The sequence below is a fragment of the Topomyia yanbarensis genome, unplaced genomic scaffold (genome assembly GCF_030247195.1).
Source record: "Topomyia yanbarensis strain Yona2022 unplaced genomic scaffold, ASM3024719v1 HiC_scaffold_79, whole genome shotgun sequence".
Classification (NCBI taxonomy): Eukaryota; Metazoa; Arthropoda; class Insecta; order Diptera; family Culicidae; genus Topomyia; species Topomyia yanbarensis.
Window position 1 is genome coordinate 61932 of NW_026684035.1, and position 27686 is coordinate 89617.

Genomic DNA, 27686 nt, shown 5'->3' on the forward strand with positions numbered 1-27686 from the left:
GGTTTTTAATAAAAAAAAATTGGTTATAACAGAACCGAACTAAAGAAACCGATTCAGGTATTGCACAATGAAAAGGCCAAGGTGCATATGAATTAAAAAGAATTTACAATTTTGCGACATTTCTATACGCTACATTGAACAAGAAAGTAGAGTGATGAATCTTTTTTGACCATCGCTGGAATACGTAACATATTATATCAATAAAAGATTGATACTTCGTTCATTAGAAGCAAATTAATATCGCCGGTGGTCTAAAATTTTTGAAATACTTGTATTTGAATAAAATGTGAACTCGAATCGTATGCCCTATTTTTTGCCCTATTATTTGATCTCATATGCCAAAAAATACTCCAACTAAAGGCGGTCGTACGAATAGGGTGAAAATAGACTCAGCGCCTTTCTTCGATACAACGGTGTGGCACCCATGTAGGAAAAAGAGTATCAACGTTACCCGTATCTAATCCGTTCTAAGTCGCAAGCGTTTTATCCAACCGTTATCACCCCGTACGTCCATATTCCTATCTCGGCAATAGCGCATATCCGTCTCACTTACCCGTCTTCATTGGTGGAGAAAATCTGTTCCTTTTGATGATTGATAACGCTAGATAACGCAGTGGTCAGTTTATCGGTCCGTTGTCAATATGAACACTAAAACTTTTGGTTTTAATGTCGCTTCTGATATTGCTACTTATCCAACACATGTTTAATTCAGTGCCTTGCCAGAACTCGTGATATACGGATTTCAACCGAAAAATCGAAAAACGTTATCCAGATGGTTTAGTATAGTAGTGTTGATCTATCGGCTAAGTAGGAAGGAACGATCAATTGCAAATGAAACGACGTAAAAGTAGTGTCTGAAGTCCATCGTGACTGAATTTAGCGCGTGCTTCAGAAGGAGAAAGGGACGTGGTTGGTTGCAAGAGACACCAAGGAACCGTTTATCTTGGTGGAGTCTGCAACTGTTCCGTTGTTGAAAAGCTCTGTTCTGTGACCAAACGCCGTTATTTAATTTGGATTGTTGTCAAATTGCTGCAGAATGCTCCTATAAGCTATATTGGGGTGTTTAAGTTGGATGTAAGAACTTTTTGTAATAGTAGTTAATGTGTATGAAAAGTGTTATTCCCGTGCGGTACTGGTTACAATATAGTGTTTTGTTTAACGGATCATTGTCCGATTTTCTTGGAAGCTGCTAAATAAGTGTGTTTTGTTGGGTCGCTTAGAACAAAAAATCGAGAGCATCAATGGGTACTAGAAGATATAACCTTCTCTATTTATCTGTGTTCCTTATCCCTTGGATCGGAGTTTACTGCATGGTACCTGATGTCAGACCAGTGGATGATCGTATAGGTGAGTGACAGGTTATGCATTGAAAGTATTGGTTTTGTATATACGTTAAACCATCTGATTATCTGATAATATTCAAATAGACCAACGTACTGCCCGCTGGGAAATTCCATGCAACTGTCTTGAGACCTTGCGTATTAAGTTTTTTCATATCACTTATTTGTTTGTTTTGTTCAGTAGCAAAGTCAGGGGGTTGAAGCGTGCACGTCATAAAACCAAAAAAAAATTTTTTTTTGGCATTAATATATTTATTTTGGAAACGCAAACTCCAATTTTCGGGTATCGTTAAGACTTTTGAAAAATTGAAAGATTACACTGACACCAAAACTACATAGAACTACCGGAATGATAAACTACGAATAATGATAAGTTAGTATGATTTGGATGGAGAGCTTGATTGCTCCAGCCATTTTCAAGATTATGGAAATTATGTAATTAGTGGAACAAGTGATCAGCAAAGTAGTCCTTTCGAATCAATCAATTTCAGGAATAATTCAGCCTAACGAATCGGCACCGTCTATACGTATGGGCTTACTGGGCCAGGACCAAGTGTCTCGAGATTTTGGGTAGGGCCCAACTTAGGATGAATTAAAATCATTCTAAAGGATTTTTTTTCCTAAAAATGGATCAGCAGCAGCTTGGAATCGCACATTGTTTTCATGTGATTAAAGAGCATCAGGTAATCAAGCGGAATTATGGTAGAGGTAGAAAATGAGACACTACGTAACCAGGATAAAATTGAACAATATTAAACGTAAATTCAACCATTAAATTTAAATTTGAATTTATTTGGAACAAAAACATGCACAAGAAGCTATACAGAAAGTGGACGAAGATGATTTTAAAATTCGCTCAAAAACTCTTGCTTAGCAAGCGATTTGTGGATGTGGCGAATTTTCGGTTCTGGGACCGTGAACGAACAAAAATATATATGGAAGCCTTCAAAAGTGACTTCTTGATTTGAGGCCGCCTGAATACTTTCTCGGCTAGATTGGGCTCTTTCACCTTGCCGTTAATGTTATTTTTCCAATACACTCCAGCTCTACTAAAAAAATATAGGCCGTCATGAATGTACAAAACCTCAACAATATTTTACAATGCTATTGTGAAAGTTTGTTTGAAATAGTCTACACTAATCGATTCTAGTTTTACTCTAAATCTGATTATAGGCGTCCAGGCAAACGTGCGTGCCTTTCAAGATATTTAAAGAACCTCGAGCATTTGGTGACCTACGTTGTGTGTACAATTACTCTTCGATTGATAATTTTTTCACGAAAATGATTTGCAGAAATAAAATAATTTTAAATTTGAAATTCAGTTTGCTCTGTGCTTTGCTAAAATCTCAGTTTATGATAATCACAATCGCAGAAGTATAGTGAAGTGCACTAATCAGAATAAGGAATCAGAATATATTGTCCCAAATGTAATGTGCCGCGTATATAGTCGGCGATTTGTTCCTCAAGGCAACATGCACTCGATGTGTTTTCTATGTCGACTGTTTTACATGGGTGATATTGAAATAGATTGTATTCCTCATATTAATAGGGTGCCCGGATAGAATTTTACAATAGCATTTATCCTACAAACAATCATAAAACAATAAATATTATAGTTATTACTGTTTCAACGTTGTTCGATGCCAAGTTTTCACAGTAGATTTGCAATAAAATTTCATGTAACAATAAATTTCACTGTTCAGCAAAAAACTGATACAGTGCATTCACATTAAATTTTACTGTTTTCGAGAAAAAAATGTATGGAGAAAAATTGATTTTTTTAATGTTAAGATACATAACCACCCCCCCCTTTTCACTGTAAAAGTCTATTTTACATTGAAATTTACTGTAAAAACGTTAAAGTTTATTGTTTTTGTATTGTATCATAACACTAAAACTTACTGTAAATTATTGTAAAATTACTGTACTGTCACAGTGAAAATCATGGTTTTGTTACTGTACATTTCTATTCGGGTGGCGTAAATTCGATGTTTCGTTATGAAAACATTTGTTTACGTAACAATTAAGGTATTGGACACTTGTGCCTCAAAATGGCGAAAATGCTAATTATGTATTGTTATTATTATTATTTATTTTTGTCTGAACCAAAGGCTTTCCAATTAACCACCAACAACATCTCCAAAATTCCGATTTGTTGAATATGGAGACTGTTATTATTATCCAAAATGAACATGTTTGTTTTATTCGCCTCCCCGAACCGGGTACAATAAACGTTAAAACTTCTGTTAGAATATATAACAAAAATCGAACACATCAGCAATTAGTCCAAAAAGCGACAATATCTCAAAGTTAGTTCGATTCCTACAGCAAAACAATGCGAACATCAGAAATGAATGAATCTCTAGGTACTTAAGTTCAATATATTATAGATTGATTACAAAGGCTGAAATGTTCGATATTGCCATCTATAAACGATGTGGAATTTTGATTGAAAGAAAAATTGTGGCTTTTTCCAAAGTTTTAAATAGACTTTTTCTAGTTTCATCGTATCAGGAACAGCAAGAAGTTGAGAACGAAACATTGTAACTCTTGTAAGGGTCGTAATCTATGGTCTGTCTGAAAAACATACGTTTCATGGCATTATCATCATCATGATAATGATCGTAAAACATATATTTACATGTTAAGGTTTATTGGCGTATTGCTACATATTTTTAGTAAACTGACATAGTGTAATGTCAGGACACGTTATGGAGTATGTATGAAGATATTTTTACTAGTCTAGATAACATTCACATAATGGACGTTTAAATCGCCCTACTCCACCATTCCTGCTGCTTGGCGGAGGCACTCTTCATCTTCAAACAACGTCTTAGAACTATGAAGATCAGATTATACCGTCACACAAATTTATCTGACAGCATAGATGCTCGCTCTAAGCATTGTACTGTGCATATAACTGTAACGTTTGTTAGATGATGAGAGCAATGTATAGCTTCTATGCCAATTATTATGGCAGTAATTCTGAGGGCAATATCGTTACACTTCCGTTCGGTGGAGCATAGAAAGAAATCCTTGTTTTCCTGGGAATATGGGAGTTCCTTAGTGCCAGACCAGATTACCAGATACATTTATTCATCCTATATGTCTATCATCTACATTTTTAAACACGAAAGATACCCAAATTTGCTTATCTGTTCTCTTTTGGTTGACAAGGTAGCTACCTGGAAATCTGATCCCAAGAGTTCCCAGTGTATCCAAGAAGGCCAGTCGGCGACCCTGTTCATGGTATCCTGACAGTAATCTTTCGTTTGATAAGAAACTGCAAGTTTAATTTCTTTTTGCCTTTCGAGATCGGCAAATGTCTGTATGTATGTGTGTATGTGTGTGTCTGTATGTGTGCATGTATTTTCTAAACTCACTCACTTTTCTCAGAATTGGCTGAACCAAATCGCTCAAACTTAGTTTCAAATGAACGGTATTACGCTCCCATAAGCCGCTGTTGAATTTTGATCCGACTTCCGGTTCCGGAGTTATGGGTTTAAGAGTGCGACCTCACAAAAATTTTTGCTTTTCTCATATAGAAAGGATATGCAATCGTCAACCTAATCCTGGAAAAAAAAAATTTCGATTGACATAAGGTTTCTGGTTTTGAACAGGGTATGGTTACACTCCTCTCCCTCATTGTTCACCACCAATTTAAATTCCCCTTAGATCACCTCTCATTGCACCCCCTCAGCCACCACCCAATCTATCACTCATACCCATCCCCCTCTCAACGCCATCGTCTTTATACCACCGATATAGCACAAGGCATCCCGAATCTAGCTGGGGAGTGGTTCGTTCCTAGGTTTCTCACCCTCCTCACACACCCACCCTCGCATGATAAAATTAGTTGGCAGGAAGACAATATTAAACTAATGCTGATTAGGCTAATAAAGTATGATATTTTTTTTAAGTGTTTCACCGTCGACAAGTAGCTCATCAGGTTCGTGACTGGCGAACCATCGTTGTATGTGTAAAGTGTACTAAGAATGTATTAGATATTTCCATAATTGAAACGAACATAACCAGCCATAAACTCATTGTTTGGGATCATCCATAAATGATGTAGCATTTTTTGAGTGATTTTTAACACCCCCCTCCCCCATCGTAGCATTTCGTCACAAACCTCTAAATAACCCCCCCCCTGGTAATTACGTAGCTTGACGGTAATCATACCCCCCTCTTTTCCCTACAAAAAATAAAAAAAAATAAAGAAAAGATGTTAGTTAGATGAAACGGGTAAGGTTGTCGTGGCATCAGGTCAACCCCTATTCTCTTTAAAAAAGCTACGTAGCATGACATGACCTCCTACCCCCTGTCGTCCCACATCATCACAAAATACAAAACTCCCCCATATAATGCTACGTCATTTATGGATGGTCCCATTAGAGAAATGAGAAAGGCACAATTGCACTACTAGGTGGATTAAAACAGGTTTTTTCCCTGTCATTGATGTCCATTCTCTCCTTACTTTCCACGATACAGTCATTGCTACTGATGTTGGCATCAATCCCTCTTGTGTATGTCTTTTGCCTCACTAGTTGCATACTAGTGTTTTTCCTTGTTTCAATTTTTAATCAAATAATCAAATAGTATTCATCTGAATTCCTTGTTTTATGTGTCAAAATGTATACCCCTATAAAACAGAGTTTCAAATTTCAAGCAAATCTAATATTTTCAAGAAATTTAAATTGTAAAGCAAAGAAATTCGTATCTGAATACAAATATTAAATTGTTGTGCATCGAGAATTTCAGGCGCAGCCATTTTGTGCGTGAGACACATGCGTGGTTAATCTCTGATTTTGGTTTGTTTCAAACTTTCGAGTGGGTAGGTAATTCCCGCCTCGGTAATTTTCGAGTGGATAGTACTACCCGTACTATCCACGTGTTCTGCCGGCCCTGTGCATCTCCTGAAGGATTCATTGAATTTGGTAGTAGCACCAGTTTCTGCATCTTCCATCTGTTTGAGAAGTAGTCTTCTTCCAGGCAGTTCGTAATCATCGTCTTGAACTTATTCACGAGAGCAAGGATAGCATTTTTCAATGCTACATTGAATTCGGACTGGGAGCTTTCTTAACTTTTCAAACCATTGCCACTGTCAGAATGTTGATACTGAAGACCTGCTGTGACATTCGTGGGGCTGAATTCTGCGCTACTGTCGCCATCTACTGCTTGCTCATTCAGATATTCGTCAAGGCATATAGTCTGAGTCATTGGCTGTTAAAACGATGGCTCACCCGTGAAAGAAGAATAAGAAGAAAAGGGTATTCATCAACGTACTGCTTTGACCTTTCCATTGTCTCAAACTTATTTGTGTGAAGGCTGTTCACTTCATATCCCATATTTTTTACATTTCTTATAAAAGAAATGTATAGAATTCGCTCAAACTTTCAAGATTTTTTCCGAGGCCCGGAGGGCCGAGTTTTATATACCAATCGACTCAGCTCGACGATTTGGGACAATGTCTGTGTGTGTGTGTCTGTGTGTGTGTGTGTATGTAACGGACAAATTCTCATTCGTGTTTCTCAGCAATGGCTGAACCGATCTTACCCAAACCAATTTTAAATGAAAGAACTAAAAAACAGTATGAACGCTATTAATTTGTTTTTGATTCTGATGTTTAGTTTCCAAGATATGAATGTTTGAATGCGTAAAAAAAACGTTTTGTGCAGTTTTTTTGAATTATCTGCCGAAATTGACAATACAGATTAACAATTTATATGTTTTTAGACAGCTTTAATGAATACCTTTCGAACAAGCTATAGATTGTTGAAATCGGACTATTATCAAAAGAAATATTTAACATTAAATGCGGACGAAAGATTTTTATCATTTCCCATTGCCAGAAATATGACCAAAAACATGTAATCTATTATTAACGCCAAAACGGTTTATTTTAGGTCAATAGTATCTTCGGAGAATATAATGGAGGCAATATGCCCTTTCTTTTGGTATTGTGCTTTTGCTGATTAATCACCCTATGAGTGAGATATTTTCACAAATTTTCTTGGAAGTGATTATATCGAAATGATGTCTTCAGCAAATTTGTAGCTCTTACTTTTGCGAATAACTTTACTGAAGACTTCAATTATCTATTTTGAATATTTTAAAAGTTATGGCTTGTTGTTTGTTGATTACTCTTTGTCGCCAATTTATTTTTCAATATAGTAATAATCAATTGAAATAAGCCAAACATTATTTCGATAAAACGAATTTTGTATTTCATTTTTCTATCTACAACCGCTAGAAATAATCACCGAACACTTTCAAGTTGTCTGGAAGGAACTTGATAACTTATCAGTGCAAAAATGTTCATTTGTGCGAACCTTCTGACAGCAATTTTTCTAACTTATAACCATCGGATCGATCTGAAACATATCGGAAAATGAAGAGCTAATTAAATAACTCCAAGCAACGGTGTAGCCAAGAGAAGGTTTTGGGGTTTAACACCATACAACCCACCCCCCACCACACCCAATAAAAAATATTGGATTGAAGTTGAAAATTTATTGATGCTGACTGATTTAATTCAATATTACAATAACAATTATCTGATCCGTACAATGATATCTTGTTGTTGTAAACATCATGAGAACCTTGGATAAATTGTCGGAATGGGGTCCTGATATGTAACTGATCTATTGGTCTTGATTTCATAGTTGTCTAATTGCATCAATATCAAAATCCTGCCTGAAAACATTCCAATAGAAAATTCCAGAGTTCTGTAATCAATCATAATCCTCAGATTTATTTTCAAATTGAGCTCGTTTTTGTAGAGATGTACTGTAATAAGGGTCTTTATTTAATAGGAAGCAAAGTTAAAATTGATTTAATGTCTATGAAACATAGAACAGCGCACCAAAAAAATGCATAACTTTCAACATTTGCTAAAAATGTTTTTGCCTTTCTCATTCACTCTAAAATTCGTCAATCTAATCCCGACCGGGAGGGCCGAGTGTCATATGCCAATCGACTCAGATCGGAAAATGTCTGTGTGTATGTATGTGTGTGTATGTGTGTATGTGGAAAATAATGTGACCTCTGTTAATCAGAGATGGCTGGATCGATTTGCACAAAGTTAGTCTAAAATGAAAGGTACAACCTTCCCATCGGCTGCAATTGATTTTTTTATTGATTGGACTTCCGGTTCCGGAGTTACGAGTTGAAGAGTGCAATCACACAGCAAATTCACATATAATCTGAAATGAAAATTTTTCAAAATCAAATTTGTATTTTTGATGCCAAATGACTTTATAATGCATGAAACATCGAGATTTGATGTAAACTCGAAAAAAAAATAATGTTTGATTTTTTTGGACTTTGGTACATTTTTGCCTTTCTCATATAGAAAGGTTATGCAATCACTCTAAAAATCTTCAGTGATACCGGCCCGGAGGGAGTATGCAGTGAGTGGTTGCTACTTTAAAATTAAAACTAGTTTAAAATTTCGTAACAAGTTGAAAATTTTCGGCAGGACCCGGACCTCCCGGATCTTACTATGTGATACTGAAACATCACTTGAAACCAGCGGCGATCAAGCGATGTTTCAGTATCACATAGTATCTCAAGATCGTGGCTGTCGATCCATTGTACGTATGTACAAATCGTACTGAACATGTATTATTCATTTCCACCATTGTATTGAACATAACCAGCCATGGAATCGTAGTCTGGATAAATCAGAAAAGCACAATTGCACCACTAGGTGGATTAAAACAGGTTTTTATTTTGGGAATGCGTCGAGTTGAGACGGAAACGTAATATGATTAAGATCGAGGATAACACTTTCCGAATGTAGAGAGAAATTTATGAGAAATGACGATTTCCATTCGACTCAAGCAGGTCCTGATCGATTTTGATGAGAATTTGATTTTTGTTATATGACCAATTATATGTATAGGTCAAATGTTCAAAAACAGTAATTTAAGGTCAAGATAACATCATTTTGAAACCGCCAATTTTAGAGGTTTAGTATCTTCGATGAGTTTTACAAACGTTAAACAGCGCATCATTTGATAAAATAATTTTGGCGGTATATCGTCCAAAAAGTATTTATGGTGAATTTTCTCAGGTTAATATTCATGACTACAATAAAGTCTCAACAAATTCGTTAAAAACACGAACTCTGTTACTATTTTCTGAAAAAATAATTCTGCATAATTTTAAAACTTTAAAAATTACGGTTTCGGAATTATGCCGTTTGGACAGTAAGATCGATTTTCACCAAACCCCCACCAATTGTAAAATTGGGTTTGTAAAAAAACGTAAGGGCGATACTTCAATGCTGATAGGTGGGACCGAAAAAGTAAACAATCGTCAAAGGGGCGATACTATCATTTTGTCAATTTCAATAGCAAACACAAATTTTAATTTAATAATTTCAAATACTTCATGAAGTTTTGGGTTTCGATCACTGAATCATGCAATCTAGGATGTAAAAAACACAATAGTTCTTAAATAGGAAATAAAACCAAGTCTGGAAATATTCACTGCTGATTTTCTTTGAATGGTGTCACTGCTAGTATCGCTTTTTTCCAGAAAAAGCGTTGATTTTTATGTCTCAGTCGCGTTGGAAATTTGAGTAAAGTATAAACTTCATTTCTATTCAAAAAAAAAAATCGTTTTTTTGCCTCAGTACAATATACATGTATAGGTCAAAAATCCCCTTTAGGAAAATTCAGTTTTCCCACCAGAATGCATTGATTGAGGAATTTAGATATTTTATTAACAGAGCATTAGCAATAATTCGTTTTTATGTCTATTTTAAGGGCCATTTTTTCGCTTTCCCATTGATTTGGTTTGAGATTTATAGCACTGATGTTGTCCTATGCTGATTTGAGCGATTCTCTATGTCCTGCCACAATCCCATGTAATATGTGTTATCAAAAACATCGCGAAGCATCAAGTTCTAAATGTTCTCAAACGATATAATATCCGAAGAGAGTGATAAGAGTTATAAGAAATGTCTCATCACACTGTTAGGTGGATTAAAAGCGTTTTTATTTATGGGGTGACTTGTTTTTCCTGCACCAACCCTCTGTCTCGTTGGCGGGCCATCGTTAGAGATTTCTTTGGTGTAAGATATCACATACAACTGACACCTACGGGAGGTATTATAGTATTACAGAAGGATTATTGAGCTCATATTTGCTCGTACTCTCTCATACTGTTGCTACTGTAGGAAGTTATTGCACACAGTCGATGCCGATTTGTTGATAAAAGGCCATAAATAGATTCAGGAGGAAACATGAGCAAGGAATTTTTGAGTACTGTGTTATCTCACAATTTTAAGTTCACGGGGGAGGCCGGAGGGTTAAAACATTTGAGTTGAAGGTTTTGCTTTTCCTACCGGTAAGGAGACTGCAACAATGTCAGTATAAGACAACGGCAAAAAATACTATGACGATCAGTGATTGGTTGAGCTCACGCTCACTTCTGTCGCAGTTGGATTTCTGTGGCATATGATCCTGAATGTAGTGGCCAAAATATGCGTTTGTACAACGTGATTACCACGAAGCACTAATGACACTTGCTTATGGATTTTGATGAACTTTGGACAGTTTAGCGGACAAATTTTCATCTGGTATTATTTTATTACAAAACTTATTGAACTTCCCGTATCATGGTCAGAGGTGGGTAAGAAAACCAACCGGTACGTACATTCACTGATATGGTTCCCAAAATCTCAACACGTGTAAACGAGTGATGCGCATCGTATTCGGTTTGGATTTCGTTCAATCAAAGAAAAACCTCCACCGAGTCTCAGTTTCTAAAACCAAACCGAGCCACTCAGCACCGTTTACATGTGTGTACGAATTTCAACTTGTGCTGATGTATTCTCAGCAGCGGTTTCGGGTTGGCTTTAGAAAACCGAGCCTGGTTTTTTTTCTGTACACGGTGCTTCGGTTGAAAGAAGAAACAGTAAATTCGTCTGCAGTGCTGCCGAATAGACAACTGAATGGAATTCAATTAGTTGTTGAGAGTCAATGGGGTAATATCGAAATGGCTGGTTCTGAGCAGTTGTGAAAAGTTCAACAATTGATGTTTGTTTCAATGCTGAACCATAAAATGTAGATATGTTTGATTTGGCAAAGTTGTCTAGAGCATACAAATTGATGTTAATGTCAAAATATTTAAATTGAAATTAAAGAAAACAATGAAATCAGCGATGTCAATAAAATAACAAAAACAATAAAATCAATTAAATTATGAAATCAATAAAATTAATGAAATCAATTAAGAATGACTTGAATCACTTGAAACTTCACATTAACACTCAATGCATTCAAAGTGACCTGTATTTATATCACCAATAGTCGTATCAATGAGGTCTAATCCACGTCTGGTTGCGGTGGTTAGGCGATTCTCGAGCACACACTCGCATTTTGTATACATATACCCTTATTATTACTGCTACGGCGCATCGTATTGATGCATCTATCATTGCACAGAGGCAATTGCGTGTATGTGTGTGTTATTCACATATGGTAAGCAACTCAGACGCAAGTGGGGGGAAACTCACGGTTAGATCCTTATTTACTGAGTGCTGGTAATACGTATTTCTGTTATTTTTGCTGTTACTGTACATCGTTTTGAAACATCTAGAAGGTTTGGTCGCGAATATTCGAGTTTAGAGAAAACTACCACTAAATTATTCAATTACAAAAAAAAACTTAATTCATTGAGAACAGCAACCATCTAACGAATACAACAAAAACACTTTCATTTTATAGACCGACGTTAAAAACTAAGTTTCTTTAAGGAATAAATATTTCCTGCGATACCAGTCGATGTGTGTATGTAAATCTACTGCAGAACAATTAAATTTTTAAAAAATGTTGCGCAATAATTTGAATAAAAAAAAATTGTTCACATTGTGTTCAATCACGAAGTTGTCTGTCTCATTACAACAAAACATGTAAAACGACCTTCAATCATTAATGTGGATATTGGTATACAATGTAACCATGCTAGTTGTTAAATCATCATGAATAGACCGCCATTTTGAATTTCTAATTTACGACGCAATTCAAGTTTCGTTTCCTTGGAAATATATGCCTATTTAAATATGCATGCTTTTAAATGCTAAATCGTCGTGAAAATCACCATATTGGAATGCAAAATCACGACGAATAACAATTTTTAATCTCTACACAACTTTTCGATATCAAAAATACCCTTGTTTCATGATATTTTTTACCATTAAAACGTTATTGAATACCAGTAGTATTGAATATAGCTCGCCATTTCAGATTTTAAATGACGGCAGGCATCAATTTGCGATCTTTTGACATATTTTTTATATTTAAAGTGTCCATGTTGCGTGATTCTAGATGACAGAATATCTTGAATATACCGTCATCTTATATTTTTATCTGCTATCATAGGTAAAAAATAGCGGAGGCTATTAAATTTCCTTTTACTTTCGTTTTTTGGGCAGTTTCCCATACCAAACATACCCATATTGCAAACTTCCTGATGGTAAATCATTATGAAAATGTCGCAATATTGAGTTAAGGAACGCCATTTATGACCACGAACATAATTTATTTGAACAGAAATATGACATTTTTCAATTACCGAAAAAATACCTTATATTATACCCAAAAGAAATTTGTTTAGAATTCTTAATAAAAATACTAGCAGCACTAGCATAGCCGATAAACGTCAACCTGAATACACAACCGCAAATCAACCGAAGTTTGGTTTCGTTATTTTCGTGTTTCCTTCCCATACTCGTGCACCGGTAAACGAAAATCAAAACCAAACCGCGGTGCTGTGTAAACGAAACTCGGTTTGGTTTTCGTGTCTCGTATAAACACAACCAGCGATAAGACCGCACACAATGTAAAGGAAACATAAGCACTTGTGGAAATTTGGTTTACCGTACCGGTACTCAACCGGTATTTTCCCACCTCTGATCATGGTTGAACGTCTACTCTTGGAACGCTCGTATGTGTGGCTCTGCGCGACTAAAAATATTTATTTTCGAGCACAATGAATGTATTAATAAATCTGAACAAACATAAAAGATCCATTGTTACCTTGCTTTCACAATCGTCACAATCGTAAACCAAAATAACCTTCGGTTTGAGCACTTTACACCAGATGCCCCCTTAACGGAACTCCACAATGAACCCTACTGATGAAAATAAAACTAACCGAGACAATAACCAATTGCTTGATACGTACCGGATATACGTATCGGTAACGGTGTTTACGTGATCTGGAATTTGATCTAATTCATAAATTCTCGAGTACTTTTTCAAATGGACGTAAGTAACATTGAGAGCCTCTCTTTGTTTACTTTCTCTTTCGTTTATTACGACGTCATTACAACACTTTGTACTAATTTTCCAGTACATATCGAAAGCCGACGGTTTTTACTACAATATTATGCAAAGAGTAGAGTAGTAAATGTTGAAATAGCCGAGTAATGAACAGAAAAGAAAGACCTCAAAGAGAATCTCTCATTGTTACTTACGTCCATTTGAAAAAGTACTCGAGAATTTTTACTGATCGCAGTGTGATTTTTAACACGATTTTTGTAATTATCTTATGTTCTTGAATTCCGATTTTTTTAATGAAAACCTGACCTCTATGTTTTAAATGGTCACCAAATTATATATTACATAAATAATGGTGGAAATCACTTAATTACTTTTACTTTGCTAAACGATTATCTAACTATGTATTTTCCGGGTATGTTTCCAGTGCATCCGGATCTAGATGTAGACCCAGCTGAGCACATACCGGAAGCTCCCGTCCGTAGGAACTATAGCTCAGTAAACGTTCATCATGTAGTGTACGGTGGTATCAGTCCCGCTGACTTGACGCTGGACGAACGAATCGAACTGGAGAAATACATCTGGCACTGGTACCCGTACCGACGAATAAACTACGAAGTGCTGGAAGATGGCAGCAGAGTAGAACTGTCCTGTGATGAAGGATCAGCAATTGACGAGCTGCCGGATGACATTTTTACTCGTGAGTTTTGTGAGAAAGAACGAGTCAACTGAAATTAAATTGTGTTTCAATATCAACAGAGGAACAGCGGCTGCAGGGAGCTATAATTCTTCACTTTATCGGTGCTATTTACTTCTTCACCATCTTGGCGTATATCGTAAGCGAGTACTTTCTACCGTCGGTGGAATGTATCTGTGAAGACCTTAAGCTAACCCAGGTAGGTGTTAAGTTTAAATTTATTTTAGTCGGCCTCCGAAATATGACTGTATTCCGATGGATATATTTTTAACTAGTTCATGTTAGACTAATAAATCGCGATCAAAGGTTGAAGATGGCTGTCGATGAAATCAGAGTTCGGTAGCGTCGATTCGATTAAACTGATAAGAATGCATACGATTAGGTATAGGGGGTAAAACTTGTAGGTTGCTATCAGGGTTGATAATGGTAGATTAATCTTTTGGCTTTTGCCGTTCTTATATAAAAGACAAGCTTGACAAATTTATTTCCAGACATTCCTAGCTTATGGGCTAGTGAGGTCGATGAGAGTTGAAGGGTTCTTTTGTGTTAACACTTGTTTGTAAACATTTTGTGCATAGTAATCATGAATTTGCACATAGGGTGGACGCATACTTATTCATCTCATTAGTCAGGATGTCACACTATTTCGTTGATTACTCGGTTTACTGTCACTGGATTTCCCTTATCCCTAGAACGTTGCACTGGGGTACAAATGTACCCCACGCCTTCTTTGGAGCCGTGTGAAGATGAGAATTCAGCATTTACCGATCTGGAACCCTAACCGGAATTCAATTTAGAGCTCCTAGTAAGAGTAGGAAAAGATGATATAGCTAGTTTGCTTATAGCCTTCGCGGAAGCAGGTGTCTAAGTTGGCGTAGGGTACATTTGTACCCTAGTGTATGGTTGCCTTTAGCGTTTCGTCAGGTTTCATGCTGTCAGTGAAAATGTGACTTGTGACAATACCAGTTTAAATAGTGATTGTTTTACTACGTATGTAACAATTATTATTATATAATCGTTTTTAATCATTTATTGAATTAATTTAATTTAATTTTAAAGTAGAACAAAATCGTTCTCATTTTTTGCTGATTTTTATTGCTTTATTGTTCATTTTTATAGTTTATCGAAACAATGATTCGCAAGTATAATTTTCGCACAATAACTGCTGTAATAGTAACGTTGCGTCTTACCAATGTATTACTGGTCAGAAATATTTTTTTTAATTTCAGTTTCCATCCCATTTCGTGGTATTTTCCGAAACCCGATTTTTAAACTTTCGCTCTTCCAAATAATTGCACTTTATTAAAAATATCGAAATTCCATTTTATACCGTTTCTAGACCATTCTTTCAACTTTTTGAATCATTTGATTTTTTCAAATCGGTTAAAAATTCGCAAAGTAATGTTTGCAAAAAAAGCCAAATCCGCGATTTTTTGATATCTTTATTTGTTTAAACCAATTTATGTATCATTGATTCAATAAATTTCGTACTTTCATTTACACAGCTGTTTTTGCAATTAAAAATCGAATAAAATGATCTATTATACATTTTTTGATTGCATTTTTGCCTGCAAAAATTGCGATAAAGCGCATGGGGTACATTTGTACCCCAGTGCAACGTTCAAGGGTAGAAAAAGCAAGTGCAACGGGTTAAAAGGTTCCAACATCTTTGCTTCATTCCTAAGAAACAATACAATGAAAAATCTGGCCTGGAAAATGTAAAATACTCGCACTGAGCAAATATATTCGTAAATCGATAAGAATTAGTTTGGTGCAGACAATTTTCTTAAAGTATGTTAATTTTGCGTACATATGACGAATCATTCGCGTTTCTATTATTTTTTATTACGAGATTTTCGTAAAAATAATATTCACGAGCACCATTCGTCGAACTGTCAACGTCGAAAGAGCTTCAATAGAGGTAGAATATGGTGTCGGTGTTGCAATACGTCAGATACATCATCACGATGGTCAAATAGTCAATAACCATATCCGTGTCCGTCGGTTTCAGGGAGATTTCCTGAACCTATTTCGATTTCAGTTGATCTAGAATCCGGTGCAGTACGGATTTGATTAGATTCAGTTGAACCATCGCGAACTGTTCGTTGGTTTTGTATGAATAATATGCTAATAAATACAAAAATAAATAAATAAATAAATAAATAAATAAATAAATAAATAAATAAATAAATAAATAAATAAATAAATAAATAAATAAATAAATAAATAAATAAATAAATAAATAAATAAATAAATAAATAAATAAATAAATAAATAAATAAATAAATAAAAAAATAAAAAAATAAATAAATAAATAAATAAATAAATAAATCAGATGAACGAAAATGAATTCGTACGACCGAAAATGAATTCGTTCGTAATATTCACTAACATTTATTGAAATTATCGAAAAGTTCCGTTTCATTTACGAAAAATTAATTTCGTTATCAACGATAACATTCGTGCAATGTACCCTAAATATGTAAAATTTACGAAAACCAAGCGGTCATTCTTCAGTTCATTAAATGAACGAAGCCTACTATTTACAATGTACGAAAATTCTTCGACGAATGAACTTGTGCATTGCACGATCAATTTCAGTGAGCGTTTGATCGAAATGAAAAGCCGAGTACAACGCACCCTTATTAATCCTACCATTTAAATTACTGCGTTGAATAGAGATAGCGGACGCTGTTCTGTCTAATGCGTTTTACCGTTATGTGTCCGACGGGGTATCCGGTTACCTTTTTAGGTTGGGAAGGAACAACCTTCCCATGGATCGCGATTTATTTTTTATTGACTTCCGACTTCCGGTTCCAGAGTTACGTGTTGAAGAGAACGATCACACAGCAAATTCTCATACATATTAGGTACATATTAAAATGTGTGCAACATTACTTAGATTTGCATGTCTAGATCAAAAATCGCTTTGACCACATTGGCCACCTAAGACGGTTCTTGATGCCCTCGGGTTACTACTTACTAGCCAGTCCCTAAATTGGTGTCATACCTATTTTTTACTGATTTTTACAAACCTGGTCTAGCGTATGAAGTAGACCCACAGACTAACAGACATAACACTATGAGGAAATTCCCTCAAAAAACATCGATCCGACAATTTTCCCAAAACACTAGCTCCACCTTTTATTCGCGGTCCCAAACACTCATTTACTGGTGGGTTACCCCTCAGGTTTGGGAACAATTTTTCACTAGTGGTCTGCTTGTTCATATGTCAGTGGCGCCATAATTTCAAATGTGGCCACAGTCCCAACTACAAATATATTTGAAATGACCGTTAAAGCGGACGAAGTTTTGTTTTTAAGTGATATGTCTGTTAGTTTGTGGTAGACCTCTCCACACTTTCAAAAAGTTTGAAAATTTACATGGGTCACCCCAAATTCTTGCTTTAGGTGTAAATTGGCAAGCTTTCGCCAAATATGACTTGATTTGGATATGATTAAGAGGTGTGTTTACTATGATTCCATAGTAAGATCACTTACACTCTGATTTAATAGGCCCTATGCGTCCACAAATCATCAAAGGTTTTCCCTTAGACATATCTTAACATGTTTTAAAAGATGAAAATAGCTCTAATCGCTATAGAAAATTTGTTAATTGGATTTTTATATAGAAAAGTATATCAAAACCAGGGAAAATTAATAACATCTTTCTTGGTTTTGATATTCTTTTCTATAACAAAATCCAGTTAACAAATTTTCTATTGCGATTAGAGCTATGTTCACCAAAAGCATGTTAAGGTATGTCTAAGGAACAACGTCTGTTGTTTTGTGGGTGGCTAAAACTAGCAAAAATACGATTTTTAATTGGAGACACCTCTAAATCATGTCCAAATCAGGTCATCTTTGGAGAAAGTTTTTAAATTCACACCGAGAACAAAAGTCTGAGCTGACCCATGTATATTTCAAAACTTTTTCAAAATGTGGACAGGTCTAGTATGAAGGTATAGCGTTCCCATTGGCTGCTATCGAATTTCTACCTGATCCGACTTCTGGTTCCGGAATTACAGGGTGATGAGTACGAACACGCAACAAAATCCCGATTTCAACGTATATGGCGATGAATGTAAAAAGGTAAATATTTTTCCAAAATGTGCCCACAACTGCTTGGATTTGTTGTTCCAGGAAACTAACAGTCATTCAAAGTCTCTTTGGCTACATTGGCCGCCCCGGCTAAAGTACCCAAATTTAAAATAGCAGTTAAATCAATTTCTCAGTGATGACTGGACCGATTTGACCAAATTTAATTTCAAATGAAGGGTGTTACGTCCTCAAAAACTGTTATTAAATTTTATTTCGATCCAACCTCCAGTGGCGGAGTTACGGGTTGTGGAGTGTGGCCACAGAGAAAACTCCTATTCAAACCAATACCGCGATGAATGCAAATAGGATTTTTATTGCTAAATTTGAAGTCAAACATCTCGCATTTGCAGTTTTAGGTTACTGAGGGCTCATCGAAATCTTGTTGGTCACATTGACCACCATAGACGGTTCTGGAAGTGCTCGGAAAAATCACCTTCTTTCAAAATTAAAAAAACGCACCTCACTTTCACATCAGATGGTGTGGCCAATTTTCACAAACATAGTCTCAAATGAAAGGTAAATTATTCTTATAGTTATTGCGGTCACATAGGAATTTCTCATATAAACCGATACAATTATAATACACTGAAACCTCAATTTACGAACTCTTTTTTTACGTAATATTCAATTTACGTAACTTTTTTTACGAACTAAATTCGAAATAACGAACTCTTTTTGGAAACCTTGATTACAGCATGAATTTATATACTTATGTATTCTTAGTTAATTGTTACTAATATAAGTTGGGTATTTTCGAAATAGGGTTGACGAGTGCATGACGGAAATCGATGTCTTGAAACATTTTGGAATCCAAGATGGCGACTTCCGGTTTAGATGAATTCTCTATAACCACAACAATATGGGTATTTTCGGAATGGGGTTGACGAGTACATGACGGAAACCGATGTCTTGAGCCATTTTGGAATCCAAGATGGTGACTTCCGGTTTAGATGAATTCTCTTTAACCACAACAATATGGGTATTTTCGGAATGGGGTTGATGAGTACATGACGGAAACCGATGTCTTGAGCCATTTTGGAATCCAAGATGGCGACTTCCGGTTTAGATGAATTCTCTATAACCACAACAATATGGGTATTTTCGGAATGGAGTTGACGAGTACATGACGGAAACCGATGTCTTGAAACATTTTGGAATCCAAGATGGCGACTTCCGGTTTAGATGAATTCTCTATAACCACAACAATATGGGTATTTTCGGAATGGGGTTGACGAGTACATGACGGAAACCGATGTCTTGAGCCATTTTGGAATCCAAGATGGCGACTTCCGGTTTAGATGAATTCTCTATAACCACAACAATATGGGTATTTTCGGAATGGGGTTGACGAGTACATGACGGAAACCGATGTCTTGAGCCATTTTGGAATCCAAGATGGCGACTTCCGGTTTAGATGAATTCTCTATAACCACAACAATATGGGTATTTTCGGAATGGGGTTGACGAGTACATGACGGAAACCGATGTCTTGAGCCATTTTGGAATCCAAGATGGCGACTTCCGGTTTAGATGAATTCTCTATAACCACAACAATATGGGTATTTTCGGAATGGGGTTGACGAGTACATGACGGAAACCGATGTCTTGAGCCATTTTGGAATCCAAGATGGCGACTTCCGGTTTAGATAAATTATCTATAACATCAACAATATGGGTATTTTCGGAATGGGGTTGACGAGTGCATGACGGAAATCGATGTATTGAACTATTTTAAAATCCAATTCTCTATAACCTCAACAATATGGGTATTTTCGGGATAGGGTTGACGAGTGCATGACGGAAATAGAACCCATATTGTTCTTTATCAAGAATAATGCTCAACCGGCAATCGTCATATTGAACTCGGAAAAGTTTCCAATTGTCCATTTTCAGCATCTACTTGTCAAGCCCGTTCCAAAAATACCCATATTGTTAGGGTTATCGAGAATATTGCTCAACCGGAAGTCGCCATCTTGGATTTCAAAACGGTTCTTATTGTCCATTTTCAGCATCTACTTGTCTTTCCCGTTCCAAAAATACCCATATTGTTAGGATTATCGAGAATATTGCTCAACCGGTAGTCGCCATCTTGGATTTCGAAAAGGTTCCAATTGTCCATTTTCAGTATCTACTTGTCAATCCCGTTCCAAAAATACATATATTGTTAGGGTTATCAAGAATATTGCTCAACCGGAAGTCGCCATCTTGGATTTCAAAACGGTTCTTATTGTCCATTTTCAGCATCTACTTGTCAAGCCGGTTCCAAAAATACCCATATTGTTAGGGTTATCGAGAATATTGCTCAACCAACGAATATTAATAAGAATGTGAAGCAAACTTTTTTACGAACTAAATCCCAAATAACGAACACTTTTTTTACGAACTAATTCAATTTACGAACCCCCGGTTTGGTTCGTAAATGGAGGTTTCAGTGTACCTCATATGTTAAAAAACTATTGAAGTTAACATCAAATTACTTAGATTCGCTGGTCTAGATCACTGATAGTGAATCAAAGATTCTTAGAATAAATTGATCACTGTCGATAATTCCGGCAGTCCCGGGTTCCGGACATATTCCAGAACATATTGCAGGTTGTTCCCACGCATTATCCCCTCCCACTAATTATCCCCCTACTCTCCCCCACCACCGCGTATTTTAAAATATGATAACATTGAACTTACGCTGATTAAGCTAATTACTTATTATATATTTGTTTGTTTCAAGAGTGTCAGCGTCGACATGGTGCTCATCAGGTTCGTGGAAGTCTTCACTCATATATACTATATTTATCATTTTAATCGCTAGTAACTCTATCATAGGTTGTCCGGGATTTTGCTTTTTTTTGGAAGTTCCACGCATGATAGAGCTACTTTCCAATAAATTTTCAGATCAACTTCCGTGTATATTGCCACCTGGTGGTGTAATCTATAACCATGTATTTTCTCCGTACATTTTGATGTTTTTTCCCTTAATAACTTAATTGTTGGCCTTCTTGGCTCAAATTTGGAAGAGTCTTTGAGTGACATGGAGAACCATGTTCCAGTACATCCATTTACAGCTGTTCAATGATAGGGGCCCCTTAGTTCAACAGTGCCCAGGGGCCCCGGGTAGTCTTAAGGGGGCCCTGCGTAGTGCACTTTGTTTTTTTTTCACTCCTCTCGCTCACTGTCGGAGTAACTAGGCTTTTTTGTTATTGGACTGTACAAGTAACGAAGCGACGGGGGTAAAATTTGTTCAAATGCTTTGCTGTGAATAAGCGGTATGCTTTTAGCAAGCTCGTCCGTGCGAGATCATGGGCTACACTGAGTTTCTTTTTTAAACCCCCACCCCCTCTCAATGCGCAAACTCAAAATTAGACATTAGGATCACGGTTCTAAAAACATTCTTAAACTTACGCGCATGCAATTGGCCACACGGTTATATAAACGAATATTTACACCCGAAATTACATATATACGGCATACAAACTTCCACGCGATCGAATCATTTAGCATACAACCACTCGTTTATTGCGCGGTAATTCAAACCTAGCCATGACTTCGAACATACACTGATAGAATATATTCGTAAATCGCTGCGATTTAGATTCGTAAAGACAATTTTCATAAAATATACGAATTTTTTTGTACATATGATGAATCATTCGTAGTTCAATTGAAACACTTTTATTTTTTATTACGAGTTTTTCGTGAAAACCACGAAATGACTTTCGTTGGCTTATTACGAAACGGCTTCATTAGGCAAACGAATTGTTCACTGCTATATACGAAAGTCTTCGTAATATTTACAAGCATCATTCGTCAAACCGTCAGCTTCAAAAGAGAGGTAGAATATGGGTCAATAATTGTTGATCATCACGGTGATCTCGGTCTGACTAGTTAGTAACCGTATCCGTGTCCTCCGGTTTCAGGAAGATTTCCTGAACCTCTTTCGCTTCCAGTTGATCCATAATCCGGAGCAGTACGGATCCAGTTGAGCCATCGCGAACTTCTCGTTGGTTTTGTATGAAGAAGTTTGAGTTTTTCTCTGCTGGAGCAATGTAAAAATAATATGCTATTAAAATCGAAAACTTTTCTAAGATGAACAAAATAAATTCGTGCGACCAGCAAAATTGTTCGTAATATACACAACCGTTTATTAAAATAAACGAAACATTTCGTTTCATTCCGGAAAAATATTGCCGTTTTCAACAATAACATTCGTGCAATGTACACTAAATATGTAAAATTTACGAAAACTTTCGTACATCAAGTGGCCTCTACTTCACACCACAAACTTTCTAGTCCTCTATAGAGGCGAGCAGGTTGAAATAAAATCGATTTTGCCAGATCGATCCTTTTAGTTTAAAAAATCGTTGTTGTCATAAATCGATCCTAAAAGATCGATTGAAAAAAAAAATAATATTCCAACGAATACGAAAACTTTTCTAAGATGAACGAAATGAAAACTTTCGTTCATCAAACGACCATTTCTTCATACCATAATAAAATCGATTTGGCAAGATCGATTTTTTTAAATAAAAAAAAAAATCGGTGTTGTCAAATATCGATTCCAAAAGATCGAATGACAAAAATAATATGCTAATAAATACGAAAACTGTTCTAAAATAAACGAAATGAATTCGTGCAACCAACGAAATCGTTCGTAATATACACACACGTTTATTAAAATATAAAAAACATTTCGTTTCATTCACGAAAAATAATGTCGATATCAACAATAACATTCGTGCAGTGTATACCAAATATGTAAAATTTACGAAAGCTTTCGTTTACCAAGCGGCCATTCTTGTTCATGAAATGAACGAAACCTACTATTTACAATGCACGAAAATACTTCGTTGCAGAAAACGACGAATGAATTCGTGTATTTCAGGTTCAATTTCATAATATTTACGAGTTTATATTATCAGTGTACTATATATATTCACGCACACCTACGCCTGCAATCTCGCAAGTATAAAAAAGTCCCGGAGGTTGACTCATTAAGCCCTTTAGAATATTTTACAATCCGAATTACGGTCCGCTGCAGTTGGCCTTAAGCAGTGTGTTAGTGGAAGAGGTTTTCTGTCTCATCTGCAACTGGGCGGTGTTAAGTCAGACCGGACTAAGTGACAATATATTGATTTCGAGAAAACGAGTGTAAAGTTTGAATCGCAGCATCCTTTACGTTATAATTAGAAATTGTTTTTTCCATAGTTCTTGTTTATTGTTTCATATTTCAAATCTGGCTGAAGTCGAATGTAGATGAAGAAATTTTTTATCTATCATTATCTCATTTTTTATGTTTTGCAACTTAGTTCGGTCTGACTTAACACCGATCAACTGTAGTGAGTGATACTGACAGGAAACTTTAACGAGAAGCAAGCTCTATAACTCAAACTGTACCACTCACACAATTTATTTATTTATTTATTTATTCATTTATTTATTTATTAATTTATTTTCCATTTTTCATCTTACCCATGTTGGTCTACATGGAATTTTATATTGTTGTACAATATAAAAATGTGGAAAAATCAAAGATTAAAAAAAAATACATAAAAATAAAAATAAATACAGCTCCAGATTAATCATGACAATAACTGCCGGTTCTTGAGTACAGAAGGACAAGTTGAAATAGAAAACCGCAAGCACTGCCCCTCATTTTAACGGCTAAATTCTAAATTCACCAAACTTTAGGGTTCAGATAGGATTTTTTATGCTTATTGGACAAGGCTAATTCCACCAAAATGTATGAAATCACGCAGTTAGCGCTTTACAGCGGTTTTAACCGACTAATGGTATTGCAACGAACAAAACAAATCATTCCAAGATGTGACTTCGATTGTTTTAATAATTCACTGACCAGAGCTTGCGGCACTTGAACATATTGCTGTCATAAAATAATTCACCAATTACTTTGTTTGCGTCTTTGTATTACCCCACCGAATGAGTGTACCAAAAAGATGCAAGATTGTAAGAAGTCATTTTAGTACACAATGTCTTATCGCAAGTAAACTCCAGTGTATGGCTGCTAGTGTTACCTGGCTTTCGCTTCAGTCCATAATAATAAAATATACTGCGCTGTTAACGCTCTTAAATGTTGAAATCTGAATGCTATTGTTCATTTAGGCCTTAGTCAAATATCGAGGACCCAATTATTCACGAGTAGGTAATACAATTTTGTTTACTTTATTTGCAGGATGTTGCCGCGGCAACCTTTATGGCCATAGCCGGAAGTATTCCCGAGTTCTTCACTAACACGATCAGCACATTTATCGCTGACTCCGACATGGGTCTAGGTACCGTGTTAGGATCGCTTCTGTTTAATACGTTAGGAGTCGCTGCTTTGGCTGGATTGGCTACTAGGAAGGTATAAGTAATTCCTGAACTGTTGAAGACTGGATACTAACTGTGTTGTTTTTTTTTTCTTACAGCCCGTCCAGCTCGATTGGTGGCCTTTGACTCGGGATTCCATCGTTTTCAGCATTCACGTGGGCCTTCTAATTGCTTTCGCCTGGGACGGTCGGATCTATTGGTACGAGGCTATGGTATTTGTCATTCTGTTGGCCGTCTATTTCCTGATCATGTTCCAGAATAGAAGAATTATGAACTTTGCTAAAAAGTACATCGAAGTAAAGTGGAATTTGTGTGCACGTGTTGTTCGGGAAATTGAAGCAACTGAAAAGGCAGAAGCGGAAGCAGCAGCACAAGCGGAAAAAGAAGGTAGCGGTGTGAAATCGATAACCACTACGCCGCGTAGGACTTTGGAAAAGCCGGGCACTCGCATGTCCACTGCGTCGATTCTTTCGGACCAAATGGCTGAAACTCCTCTGAAAGCGGGAGAATTGCATAGTAGGTTCTATCGGTACAGCATGGCATTGACTGTGGCTTGAGCGTCTTTATCTTTTTAGTACCATCTCGACACGTGATTCCCGAATCGGAGGAATATCCGAACATGACATTGTGGAAAGTTTCCAAAGAAACTTGGCTGCGTGGTTTCTGGTGGTTTTACAGCTGGCCAATACGTTTAGTATTGACTTTTATGATACCGAATCCAGCAACCATGCGTCGTTGGTACCCTCTAACGTTTGTTATGTGCATCATTCTTATCGGGTGCTGCTCTTTCTTTACATTTTGGATGATGTCAATCATCGGTTACACCTTGGGAATACCTGACACGGTAATGGGATTAACCTTTTTGGCCTTTGGTGGCTGCATGCCAGAAGCCATTTCGGCGGTTATTGTCATTAGAACTGGTAGGTCTAGAACAAATAAATAAGCTGTGATTTTTCTTCTAAAATTCAATTCATTGTAGGCAGCGGTGCTATGGGAGTATCAAACGCTATGGGGGCAAACTCGTTGGCGATCCTGTTTTCGCTAGGCTTGCCATGGTTCATCCGTACGGTGGTCGACGGAGCTAGTACTACGAACGCATACTACGTGATCGCCTCCTACGGTATGCAATATTCGATCATCTCGCTACTATTCGCAATTGCTTTTCTCTACGTTGTCATTTATGTGGCGAAATTTAAATTGCGGAAGCGCGTTGGTCTGGCCTTGTTCTTCGGGTACGGCATATTGGTCACCTTTATGTTGCTAAACGAATTGGACATCTTCTTCCCATCGGGTGACGAATGCTGACAGAAGATGCTGGTTCATACTTGAATCGAATAGAAATATGCTATAGAGTGCAGGTTTTCGCTTTATTGTTTTGCCACTAGCAAAGCAGTGGCAGTTGTTAAGAATAAAAAAGATACTCGACCGCCGAATATTCTTAGATTAGTGATCAAATGTTATCTAAATGAATTACCCCTATGTTGCAACCGGTAGTATGACGATGTGATATTTTTACAATGAACAAATTGATATTATGTTGCTGGAAACATATGAAGCGTTTGTTGTATTCACTCCTTCCGTAGGTCTCTGTTAGATTTAAACAATTTATTTATATTATGATACTTATTTCGCGAAATCATTTATTTATATGCTCTACAGATAAAATCAATTTAGGGGCTGCAAATAAATGTAGAAAAGTTACCGACGAGTTCGATTTATTTTTGCCTTTCTCATATAGAAAGGTTATGCAATCACTCTGAAAAACGTCAACCTAATCCCGGCCCGGAGGGCCGGGTGTCATATCCCATTCGACTCAGTTCGTCGAGATCGGAAAAAGTCTGTATGTGTGTGTGTATGTATGTATGTGTATGTGTGTATGTGTGTGTGTATGTGTGTGTGTATGTGTGTGTGTGTGTATGTATGTGCGTATGTGTCAAATAATGTCACTCATTTTTCTCAGAGATGGCTGGACCGATTTGCCCAAACTTAGTCTCAAATGAAAGGTGCAACCTTCCCATCGGCTGCTATTGAATTTTGGATCGATCGGAATTCTGGTTCCGGAATTACGGGTTTCAGAGTACGGCCACACAGAAATTTCTCATATAAACTATAGGAAAAATTAAAAATAGAATTTTTATTTTTGATGCTAAATGTGTTCAAGGTGCATGAAACGTCGAGATTTGATGCAAACTCGAAAAAAAAATTTGACTACGATTCACTTTTTTGGATTTTGGCACATTTTTGCCTTTCTCATATAGAAAGGTTATGCAATCACTCTGAAAAACGTCAACCTAATCCCGGCCCGGAGGGGCGGGTGTCATATCCCATTCGACTCAGTTCGTCGAGATCGGAAAAAGTCTGTATGTGTGTGTGTATGTATGTATGTGTGTGTATGTGTGTATGTGTGTGTGTGTATGTGTGTGTGTGTATGTATGTGCGTATGTGTCAAATAATGTCACTCATTTTTCTCAGAGATGGCTGGACCGATTTGCCCAAACTTAGTCTCAAATGAAAGGTGCAACCTTCCCATCGGCTGCTATTGAATTTTGGATCGATCGGAATTCTGGTTCCGGAATTACGGGTTTCAGAGTACGGCCACACAGAAATTTCTCATATAAACTATAGGAAAAATTAAAAATAGAATTTTTATTTTTGATGCTAAATGTGTTCAAGGTGCATGAAACGTCGAGATTTGATGCAAACTCGAAAAAAAAATTTGACTACGATTCACTTTTTTGGATTTTGGCACATTTTTGCCTTTCTCATATAGAAAGGTTATGCAATCACTCTGAAAAACGTCAACCTAATCCCGACCCGGAGGGCCGGGTGTCATATCCCATTCGACTCAGTTCGTCGAGATCGGAAAAAGTCTGTATGTGTGTGTGTATGTATGTATGTGTGTGTGTATGTGTGTGTGTGTATGTATGTGCGTATG

General features: G+C 36.5%; 1 protein-coding gene across 1 annotated transcript; it reads left to right on the top strand.

Annotated features, from left to right (window-relative positions):
* The first annotated feature begins 621 nt into the window (after positions 1-621).
* Positions 622-26459, top strand: LOC131696142 (sodium/potassium/calcium exchanger 3-like). Its single transcript, XM_058984681.1, has 7 exons — positions 622-1347; positions 14061-14333; positions 14393-14529; positions 24615-24785; positions 24850-25267; positions 25327-25671; positions 25731-26459. The coding sequence occupies exons 1-7, from the start codon at positions 1242-1244 to the stop codon at positions 26054-26056; spliced, it is 1776 nt and encodes a 591-aa protein (XP_058840664.1). The 5' UTR covers positions 622-1241; the 3' UTR covers positions 26057-26459.
* Positions 26460-27686: the final 1227 nt, after the last annotated feature.